The sequence below is a fragment of the Amphibalanus amphitrite genome, unplaced genomic scaffold, assembly GCF_019059575.1.
Source record: "Amphibalanus amphitrite isolate SeventyFive unplaced genomic scaffold, NRLGWU_Aamphi_draft 000071F_arrow, whole genome shotgun sequence".
Lineage (NCBI taxonomy): Eukaryota > Metazoa > Arthropoda > Thecostraca > Balanomorpha > Balanidae > Amphibalanus > Amphibalanus amphitrite.
In genome coordinates, this window is record NW_024881567.1 from 445,337 (window position 1) to 457,436 (window position 12,100).

General features: G+C 47.1%; 1 protein-coding gene across 2 annotated transcripts in view; it reads right to left on the reverse strand.

Moving 5' to 3' along the window:
- The window catches only part of LOC122379089, a 178,139-nt gene that overhangs the window by 119,804 nt on the left and 46,235 nt on the right, over window positions 1-12,100 (reverse strand). For both annotated transcript variants that reach the window (XM_043361019.1, XM_043361020.1), the window contains exon 3: window positions 8,526-8,669. In XM_043361019.1, the coding sequence (XP_043216954.1) occupies window positions 8,526-8,669 (144 nt within the window). The remainder of the gene's footprint in view (window positions 1-8,525; window positions 8,670-12,100) is intronic.

Consider the following 12,100-nt stretch of genomic DNA (forward strand, 5'->3'; position numbering starts at 1 on the left):
GGGTCCTCAGGACACCTTGGAACACACACACAGTAAGGAGGATTAGATAGGTACCCATTTTGAATGAAATATCTAGCTAAGTATGCTTGCGTAGCTAAAATAAGAATGAGTCATATTATGTATGAATCATAGTGTTATGTGACGAAAGTGTACCATAGTAAACAATTTTTGTGGGTGCAATTACCTGGTGTGTACTATAGTGTACAACGCGACCTAATTTGCTGTAAACTAAGGGAATATTTGACACCAGGAACGAAAAATGAGCTCTTTTGAATGTTTATGCGGCTCAATGACAATATATCCCGCTCCATTGGAAATTATTTTACGAAAACATATTTATTATAGAAAATAACTTCGCTCTGCCGAATGTGCACTATAATGGACATGACCTATTTGAACCACTTGCCTTCATGTGAACGGCTCTATATTTATTTTTGCACCTTAGGGGAATCACCCAAGCTTCACTTAAAACGGACCAATAAAAAGATTATTTAATTTTGCACGAAATACACGAAAATATTAAATTTCCCGAGAGCTCACCTGAAGCGCGCTTCCCCCGCGAGGACGCCATCACTAACGACATCCGGTGGCAAAATAAAAAAGCGTTGTCGAGTTAACCGACCAACAGGTGGCAGGCCCGGAGTGTCAAAAACATAGGAGAAACTTAACCGAGAAGCTGACTCTGAGAGAGGCGGTCCCAGCCGCCTAAATGTCAGTGTGTACTATAGTACACAAAAAGAGCCAAGAGGATATACGTATCAGCAAAAGGCCATATAGGTAAAAAAGTTAAATAACTTCAGACGTTTCGCTGATGTATTCTCAGCTTCATCAGATAATACAATGGCCATTCCGTTTCGCCGAGGGATACAGTTATCGTCACAACCGAGCCGCAAATGTCTTACAACCGCATTAACGTGCGACTGAATTTACCCGACCACTGATTTGGAGATAATCATTAGATAATTCGTATCCCGGTATTGAGTAACATAGATCGTACTACGCAGACAAAAAAAAATGAGCAATACAAAAATCACGTATCGTTGTGTCCCGACAACTCAGGTCTCCATAGGGTCCACATTCCGGTGCTGCAGACCTAACCGTTTCTCTTGTTCAGGCTCTCACATCCTCCTCGCGTTCCTAGCAGGCTCATCCACCGACGCTCCCTTGCCCTCCGGTATTCTACATTTTGCCGCCACACGCGCTCTAACCCTACGACGCGTACGTCGCTCACGTTATGATCTGCTGAGCGGAAATGACTGCTGACAGGGAGAGGGACGGCTGGATTTTCAGCTCGTATGGAGGACAGATGATTTTGGATACGGGTATAAAGACGCCCGCCGGTCTCGCCCACATAGCATACACATTTACATACGTCGCACCAGATGCCATACACAACATTCTCACTTCTGCACCCGATTGTCCTGTCATACGTCGTTACACACCCTGGACTCACGCCTGCCACTCGCTCCACATCTCTGTACATGCGCTTGCAGATCACACACTCCTTTCCACAGCTGTCGATCTTGCGTTCAGTCCCGCTCGATACGGCACCTCTCGTTTTCCTATGAACAAGTATATCGCGTAAATTTTTACCCCGTTTGTAGGCAATCATTGGGTCCATGGAGAAGATCTGGCTCAAGTCTTTCGGATCTGTGCAGTAGGTGTCTCTTGCTTTTCAACAGTTTTGTCATGTTTGGAAGGAACTGGGAAAAGGTTATGGCCATGGGGACCCGGCCTGTCTTGTTGTTCTCCGGTGCCTTACTACCTGGTTGCTTACTGCCGATCTTGTCAACCTTACGCAGCTGTCGCTCTACAAAAGGTGCCGGGTACTGTCGCTCCATCAGTCTCGCCTTCAGGTTCTCCCTGTGTCTCTGGTAGTCCTCCTCTTTCTGACAGATCCGTTTAAGTCTCAGGCCCAGGCCGTATGGGACCGCCTTCTTGGTGTGAGTGGGGTGGTCTGAATTGAAATGGAGATACGACTTCGAATCGGTCGGTTTCTCAAATAGATCTGTCGACAGATATCCCTTCTCACTCAGCTTGACTATTACATCCAGAAATTCTATATCTGATTCAGAGCTGCGGAGATCCACCTGGATTTTAGGATGGATTTGATTGGCGCTGTCATGAAAGTTCTTGAGCTCCTCCTGGCCATGGAGCCACACCCCGAAGATATCGTCTATGTAACGCAGATACAGCATAGGTTTTAAGCGGACCCCTTCTAGAAGTTGTTGTTCCCATCGCCCCATATATGTACAAGCATAATTTTTGCCGAGCCTCGAACCAATGGCCGTGCCATCAGTCTGAACGAACTGGCGGTCGGGAGTGAGATTGAAGTTATTGCTGTCCAACACGGTCTCGGATCATTTCGATTACACTCGCCGTAGGTATAGATGCATCAGTCCGGCCATCTAGTGCCACTCTGCACGCCTCAATCCCGTCCGCCCGTGGCACACTGGGATACAGTTTTTTTACATCCATGCAGAATAGCAGGGGGGTATGTCCAACCTGGGCCACGATGGGTTGTGCGGTATCTCGGAGTTTGGAGATGAAGTCGCTCGTATCTCGTACATACGATGGCTGGTGCTCCACATGGGTGCGGAGCTGATCCTCAGCCATCTCCGCAATCCTCTCCGTGGCGTGCCCTCTGCCGCTGATGATGGCTCTGAGGGGGGCACCGGGCTTGTGCAGCTTTGGGTTTCCTTGTAGGTGACCTGGCTGAGGCCTGGCTGGGATCATGTAGGTCTTCTGGTGGGGACCGATGTGGCCGTTACGTGCGAGATTGTCAACTATTCCTCTGACACGTTTGTGGACCTGTGACGTCTGGTCACCTGCAACTGGCTGGTAGGTAGTGTCGTCACCCACCTCCTGGTCCAGTTTCGCGAGGTAATCTTCTGTGTCCATGATTACGATGCTGGAGCCCTTGTCGGCAGGTCTGATGACTATGCTGTCATCTTGTATGAGACTCAGGAGGGCGGCCTCTTCATCCTTGGACAAGTTGCCAGGCCCTCGGGTCTTGGTCTCTCGTAGCACGCTGGCTGTAACCTCATCGAGGTACATGTCCAACCAGGGGTCCCTGCCCCTCGGCGGCACCCATCTGGACTGTTTGTACTTCGAGTCAGCATCAGGTGTTCCCGCGGTGGAGCTCGGCGCGTTCCGGTTGTCATGCCAGTACTCTTGCAGGCGCATGAGACGTTCCCATTCCTTCAAGTCTGCAGTCAGCTGGGCTACCGTCTGTTTTCTTGATGGCACGAAGCTTAGGCCTCTGCTCAGAAGGGACAGCTCAGCAGGGGATAGGACCCTCTTCGACAGGTTCACGACTTCGATAGGACTCGGCTTATGCTCACCGGTCCCGGATTCCGTACTCTGGTGGGGCTGTAGTTTCTGCATCTTCTTGTTTTTCACCTTGCGGTACGTGGCTCTTGTTTTTTCTGTGTCGTTTGCAAGGATGGCATCAATAGTCTTGCCACCGTCCTCATCTGTCTTGCTCTTGACCAGCTCGAGAAGATGGCTGCATTCTTGTTCCAGTCTCTGGATTTTCTCACCAGCCAGATAAACTTGTCCAAGGATGTTTATCTGGCTGGTGAGAAAATCCAGAGACTGGAACAAGAATGCAGCCATCTTCTCGAGCTGGTCAAGAGCAAGACAGATGAGGACGGTGGCAAGACTATTGATGCCATCCTTGCAAACGACACAGAAAAAACAAGAGCCACGTACCGCAAGGTGAAAAACAAGAAGATGCAGAAACTACAGCCCCACCAGAGTACGGAATCCGGGACCGGTGAGCATAAGCCGAGTCCTATCGAAGTCGTGAACCTGTCGAAGAGGGTCCTATCCCCTGCTGAGCTGTCCCTTCTGAGCAGAGGCCTAAGCTTCGTGCCATCAAGAAAACAGACGGTAGCCCAGCTGACTGCAGACTTGAAGGAATGGGAACGTCTCATGCGCCTGCGAGAATACTGGCATGACAACCGGAACGCGCCGAGCTCCACCGCGGGAACACCTGATGCTGACTCGAAGTACAAACAGTCCAGATGGGTGCCGCCGAGGGGCAGGGACCCCTGGTTGGACATGTACGGGGACCCGCAGTTGCTACTGTACACGAACCCTAACTCTAGCCGTCTGTCCTGTCCAGTAACGACCGATAACATTGATATCGACTGTCGGTCCGTGTACAAGAGCAGCTGAGGTTTTCTGTGCGTGCCCTCTGACAGCTTTTCGTTGTTCCCTGTGAGGGTGCTGGGACAATTTACTCAGGGTCGCTGTACAGTAGCAACTGCGGGTCCCCGTACCTCGATGAGGTTACAGCCAGCGTGCTACGAGACAGGGTATATAGAACAACGGGTACACCAACGACGCGGAAAGCGCCCATTTTACCGGGACAAGTTACAGGGTAGGTGATATATTTTTTGTTTATCGAAAAAATAGAGTATTCCATTCTGAAGAGTAAAGCCAAATTCATAAAGCAGTTATTTTTAAATTATATGTACCAGAAATAACATACTAACCATAGTTTAAAACTTAGTCTAAAGTTAGTTGAAAAGCGTATGGTTGATACTAAAATGGAAGGAATCAATGGAAGGCGGAAATGGCGCAGCTGTTTCATTCTTGAAATGTGTTCGCAAGCAGGATTTACGTGATGTTTGCGACATCTATGAATGTAATCGTGGATGCTGATTGGCTGAGCGAGTCCATGAGCAGTATCACTAATTTACGCTTGTACAGGGTTGAGGCAATGTGCGCATGCGCAGGAACTTGTGCTCTCATGGAGGGGCTTTTGGTACCTCGGGCAGCGCCCAATGCTTTTTGGACCTGTTATGCCCTCCGCATCGAAAAACGCTAGATAGAAAGGTTGTAGAGGAAGCTTGAGGCTACCTTTCCCCACAATAATATTGGCACTTTATCTATTAGCTTACGTATGGGGCTCGCTTGAAAACGGTCGATTTAACATGGAAACCCTATGGGGTAGTAGTTTTTGAGCGCCCATTTGGCCTAATGCTACCAACTGTTACTGGCTACCCCTGCTACGAGAGACCAAGACCCGAGGGCCTGGCAACTTGTCCAAGGATGAAGAGGCCGCCCTCCTGAGTCTCATACAAGATGACAGCATAGTCATCAGACCTGCCGACAAGGGCTCCAGCATCGTAATCATGGACACAGAAGATTACCTCGCGAAACTGGACCAGGAGGTGGGTGACGACACTACCTACCAGCCAGTTGCAGGTGACCAGACGTCACAGGTCCACAAACGTGTCAGAGGAATAGTTGACAATCTCGCACGTAACGGCCACATCGGTCCCCACCAGAAGACCTACATGATCCCAGCCAGGCCTCAGCCAGGTCACCTACAAGGAAACCCAAAGCTGCACAAGCCCGGTGCCCCCCTCAGAGCCATCATCAGCGGCAGAGGGCACGCCACGGAGAGGATTGCGGAGATGGCTGAGGATCAGCTCCGCACCCATGTGGAGCACCAGCCATCGTATGTACGAGATACGAGCGACTTCATCTCCAAACTCCGAGATACCGCACAACCCATCGTGGCCCAGGTTGGACATACCCCCCTGCTATTCTACATGGATGTAAAAAAACTGTATCCCAGTGTGCCACGGGCGGACGGGATTGAGGCGTGCAGAGTGGCACTAGATGGCCGGACTGATGCATCTATACCTACGGCGAGTGTAATCGAAATGATCGAGACCGTGTTGGACAGCAATAACTTCAATCTCACTCCCGACCGCCAGTTCATTCAGACTGATGGCACGGCCATTGGTTCGAGGCTCGGCAAAAATTATGCTTGTACATATATGGGGCGATGGGAACAACAACTTCTAGAAGGGGTCCGCTTAAAACCTATGCTGTATCTGCGTTACATAGACGATATCTTCGGGGTGTGGCTCCATGGCCAGGAGGAGCTCAAGAACTTTCATGACAGCGCCAATCAAATCCATCCTAAAATCCAGGTGGATCTCCGCAGCTCTGAATCAGATATAGAATTTCTGGATGTAATAGTCAAGCTGAGTGAGAAGGGATATCTGTCGACTGATCTATTTGAGAAACCGACCGATTCGAAGTCGTATCTCCATTTCAATTCAGACCACCCCACTCACACCAAGAAGGCGGTCCCATACGGCCTGGGCCTGAGACTTAAACGGATCTGTCAGAAAGAGGAGGACTACCAGAGACACAGGGAGAACCTGAAGGCGAGACTGATGGAGCGACAGTACCCGGCACCTTTTGTAGAGCGACAGCTGCGTAAGGTTGACAAGATCGGCAGTAAGCAACCAGGTAGTAAGGCACCGGAGAACAACAAGACAGGCCGGGTCCCCATGGCCATAACCTTTTCCCAGTTCCTTCCAAACATGACAAAACTGTTGAAAAGCAAGAGACACCTACTGCAGAGATCCGAAAGACTTGAGCCAGATCTTCTCCATGGACCCAATGATTGCCTACAAACGGGGTAAAATTTTACGCGATATACTTGTTCATAGGAAAACGAGAGGTGCCGTATCGAGCGGGACTGAACGCAAGATCGACAGCTGTGGAAAGGAGTGTGTGATCTGCAAGCGCATGTACAGAGATGTGGAGCGAGTGGCAGGCGTGAGTCCAGGGTGTGTAACGACGTATGACAGGACAATCGGGTGCAGAAGTGAGAATGTTGTGTATGGCATCTGGTGCGACGTATGTAAATGTGTATGCTATGTGGGCGAGACCGGCGGGCGTCTTTATACCCGTATCCAAAATCATCTGTCCTCCATACGAGCTGAAAATCCAGCCGTCCCTCTCCCTGTCAGCAGTCATTTCCGCTCAGCAGATCATAACGTGAGCGACGTACGCGTCGTAGGGTTAGAGCGCGTGTGGCGGCAAAATGTAGAATACCGGAGGGCAAGGGAGCGTCGGTGGATGAGCCTGCTAGGAACGCGAGGAGGATGTGAGAGCCTGAACAAGAGAAACGGTTAGGTCTGCAGCACCGGAATGTGGACCCTATGGAGACCTGAGTTGTCGGGTCACAACGATACGTGATTTTTGTATTGCTCAATTTTTTTTTGTCTGCGTAGTACGATCTATGTTACTCAATACCGGGATACGAATTATCTAATGATTATCTCCAAATCAGTGGTCGGGTAAATTCAGTCGCACGTTAATGCGGTTGTAAGACATTTGCGGCTCGGTTGTGACGATAACTGTATCCCTCGGCGAAACGGAATGGCCATTGTATTATCTGATGAAGCTGAGAATACATCAGCGAAACGTCTGAAGTTATTTAACTTTTTAACTATATATATATATATATATATATATATATATATATATATATATATATATATATATATCTTGTGGTCAATGTTTAGTGTAACACCATGACATTTTTCAATGCCAAAGTTAATTTGCAACGAGCCAAAGTTTATTTGCATTGCAACGAGCAGTAATGTGATGTGTGGAACATGTAATATACATGATTGGGAACCGCTTACTCTGTAACCCAAAGTGGCATGTTTGCATATATGAGAATGTTCAGTGTTCATCGTCTATAGAGAATAAAGCATTTGCATACTTGTAGATGGATTGGTCGGTGGTCGCCCAAAATAGTATCATAGCTGCAATTTTGACACCATCGTGTTCGTCATGCTCAGCCACGTCGAATGATATGCTTTTTATGTCGAGTGCTTTTGGTATGGGTGAGGTCAATATAGGATGGTGACCTTCGTCCAAGGTCAGGCAGGTCATAAGATGTTGCACATTATTCAATTCGGCAGATCTTAGAGGAGGCTGGATCTAACGATATACCCTGGACGTCGTTGAGTGCATTCGTGCCTTTTCCGTCTAAGATCACTGTCAGCGCCAGAAAAGCTGTCTCTATATTTCCCCATTGGCTTATAATGGTCAGGTCAGATCACCTGACCGACCTGACCTTAGGTGACCCTTAGGAGAAATCTGAAGTTAACAACTCTTGCGAATTAGGGAGTTTGATAAGTTCTGTAAATTTCATCTACCTGTGATAGATCTCCTTGCATTGATGGAGTTGCGATGTTGCGACGTTTTTGAGACCGTGCAGAGGTTCACTTACGAGTATGACGGCATCAGGTCAGTGACCTGACCTGACCTGAAAATGAGGTTGATGCCACAGAATCCGGATTGAATCAAAGGTCAGGTATGCCAACTTACAACTCTCCATCTCCAGCGCGTTCACCCCTACATTGCCTTGCAGCCATGGTCTGCCACACTTAAACGAGAAAATTTGTGGTCTGTCCGAGATTCGAACACAGGACCTTCCGATGTGTCAAAAACATTGGGTCACATATGGACAAATATTTCGAAAACGGTTGGAAGAGCTTGAACTTTTCATCCCAAAAATGAAAATAAAAATGTTGTAGCTATCTTTTGACATACATTATATGTGGATGCCAACACTACGAGACCTTGAAAACCGAGTGCGAAAAGTCGCATTTTAACACGCAACCCTATGGGCTAGTAGGAAAAGTCACGCCCATGCTGCCATATGACTTTAGAGGAGGCTGGGTCTAACGACATACCCTGGACGTCGTTGACGCAGGCGCCGACGTCCTCTCGAAAGGCAGGGAACGGCGGCTCGCAGCGGCACCGACATGCCGCCGGCTCCTGCGGGCTCTCGACCGACAGGCCACCCCACTTATAGCAGAATGCCGCGTCACATGGGCCTGTCAGAGCAGAGAGACACACGGTTACGCATCAGGGAGCCCTGTCATTTACCTGGGTACATGGTCGATCCAAGGAACTCCAGTTAAGTACAGGTGTCGCGGGTTTTAGCGGTAGGTTTTGCACGCGTATTTGGAAATTCCGACCTCGACGAGCATCTTTGGTAGAAAACCACCACTTTGGTAGGGGAAACTACTGCTGTCTGCTACCATTTGCACTGCATGTGTCGCTATAGCTGCGACATCCATGGGTGGAAAATCGTTTTCAAAGTTGGTGTGGCGCCAGTTGCTTGGAACAATGCTATATAGCAGAAACCGCGTTGACCGCAGCTAGTTGCCAAAATATTTTATAAACATATTAGTATCCAGTGGATTACTTGTCGTCTTTCCTGAAACTCATTGTTCATCATCATCAGTGCTTTCCGCGATAACTAATTTTTGGACGTGCGATAAAGATAAAACGATAAAAAAGGTTTGCGATAACGATAAATGATAAACGATGATTTTTTTCAAAAAAATTAACAGCGATAGCGATAAAGCGACAAAACGATAACGATAATTGTTTTTTTAACAGCGATAACGAAACGATAAACGATAAAACGATAACGATAATTGTTTTTTTTAACAGCGATAACAAAAGCGATAAGAAACAGCTTAAATAAGTGTACCTAAAGTTTATTTCGTTTTCGGCCCAAAAAAGGTTTCGCGGGAAGAGCTCACCGCATTCAATTTAACTTTTGGCATTGTTTTTACATTTTCGAGGAAAAGGTCAATGATTCTTCACGTATCTTAGGTGTAGAATTATTAGGGCTACAAAACTGCTATTTAAATTTTTTGAATTTTTCGGATTTTGACCCCCAAAAATTTAAAAAAAAAAATTGAATATAATTGCCGACCAATCCAAAAAGTTTTTCGATTTTAGAAAACTGGAATATATGTGATAGCCCCTACCGACTTCTATCCACATACCAAATTTTAGATCGATACTTCTCATTTTTGGCCAACTTAACCCGCGCCCTGCTGGGGGGTGTTTGAACACCCCCTTGCGGTTTTTCCCGAATATCTCAAAAACGGCGGCGCGGAGCGCCGCCGTTTTTGGTACACCTTATCATACATCAATTCTACACATGTTGTGAAAATTTCAGACCAAGGTCATTCAAGGTCAGGTCACCAGATCACTTGAAGTGACCTCACCTCATAAAAAGTTTCAATGTCTGTCATAGCTACACCGAGTGACCGATCGCTTTGAAACTTTCAGCGATTGCTAAGAGCAATAGCATGTACAAAATGTATATCTCAGAATTTTGATATCGATGACCTAAGGTCAGGTCAATTTTGCGACCTCCCCATTATAAGTCAATGGGAGAAAATTGAAATGCGCCTCTTTTGGACGAAAGACATTATAAACACTCCCAAACGCTGAATTACAAGTGGCTTAGACACACTGAACATGAAAATGGTGTCCGTGACCCCTGTTTATGCCATGAGGTCATCTTAGGTCACGAATAGTATCTAACAGTTTTTCGCAAATAACTTTTGATAGAGGCATGCTAGAGCGATGAAAACGCCTTAGATGTGTTCAGCTCGACGATACAGATCGACTGATATGCAACATGACCCTTTCCGGTCAGGTCATGACCTTGACCTGAGGTCAAATTTTCAAGTTGACCTTCTAAGGTCAAGTTATAGTTCATTCGATGCGTCTTGACGAGAAGAACACGATGCCGGTAAAAGTAAGCTCGTACAAGGCTTGGGTCAAAAGTTATTGCAGAAAAACTGTTTCCGAAAAATCGGCTATTTTTGCCGTTTTTGGCCCCTGCAGGCAAAACCATTGACGTAAGGTCAAATCTGAGAGAATTATTCAGAAAGGGCGTTAATTGGGCTATCGAATGCGCTTTTCCGCGGCGCTGTAGCTCTATTGGTTCCCGAGTTATGCGTTGGCTTCTTGGAAATTTTCGACATTCGACCTGGAAATCGGCGAAATTTTGCCTTCAATGACCTCTGGTGACCTGACCTTTGACCTGACCAAAAAATTGACCGAAATGATTTCGTCATTATTTTTGACGCTCTTTCGAACGCCGCCTTCCGCATATCGCTACGTGGTTCAGGAGCCGAGTTAGAAGGGGGGTGTTCAAACACCTCCCCCCCCCCAGCAGGGCGTGGAAATCCAGGACCCCCAGCCGGGCGCGGGTTAAAGCAAAAAAACAATTGTTCAAAATTGATGAAGTCAAACTTTCAAACTCAATTTTTAGCAATTCTAGACAACGTAGCGCAAAACAAAGACCACCATTAGACTCGCCGTGACGAGCTGCATTGATTCTATACCCATTTTATGCAAAAATATCTACTTCAAAATTTGACCTTTTATGACCTGACATTGACCTGACCTCTACCAGGAAGTGATCTAAACCGTTACTGATGTTCTTATAACCAACTCCATTGAGTTTGAAATGGTCATAAAACATGCATCACACAGCCCTAGTGAAATTGGGTTCATGTGCTGACCCTTGGTGACCTGACGTGTGACCTGACCTGGTATTATCAGTGACCTCCAATAGCAGCATAGTACTAAGCAACTGACGCCCTATCGCTGATTTTCGATAACATGCATTTAACTCCATGTTATAGCGCATTCCCTAGAAGACCCGTGACCGGCAAAACATTTTATCTTTGACCTGACCTGTGACGTCATCGGTGACCCCGAGGTCAATGAAATTGGATGTCCCTCAACAAATTTGACAGGGCTTTCAAACGCCGTTTGAATTTTGCGGATCTGTCCAGCAGTTTCGGAGATACGAGGGGAGCAAAAAATAGCCCCCCCCCCCCTCCACCAGGTCGCGTTATAAACAGACCCCACCAGGCGCGGGTTAAAGGAAAAGGGCCACCTTTAACATGGGGATTGAAACTGAGATAGCCATCTTGTAGCCCGTGTCCGAAAACCAGTCTGTCTACCTCCTTACGGCCGATTTCGGCCTCCATTCGTAGTTATCGGCAACTTTAAAAGAAAATACGCCAGGAATGTGTCCTTATCCCAGGAATGCGTTCTTATCCGACAATACAGCCACCCGCGGCGAGGCTTTGGTTTTTTACCAATCAGCTCCAACCAGCTCAGCTTTAACCAATCAGCTTATCTGACACAATCCGACGAGTCTGTCTTCTGAACGCTGATTGGCTTGAGTGTGACGTCATCGCTATGCCATCATACAGTAGGTGCCGTAGAGAGTATCAACATAGTACCAATATGTTAAATAGTTTTAAATACTTTTTTCGCGAATTGTGCACTTCTGGCACCAGTTTTAAAAAGAAAATGAAAAATAATAATGTCAAAATGAAAAACAACGATATCTTCATATTTCACGAAGGTGGCCCTTTTCCTTTAAGAGATGATGAGACCAGGGCCTGGTTTTATAAAAGGAATTACTTACGGCGTTGCG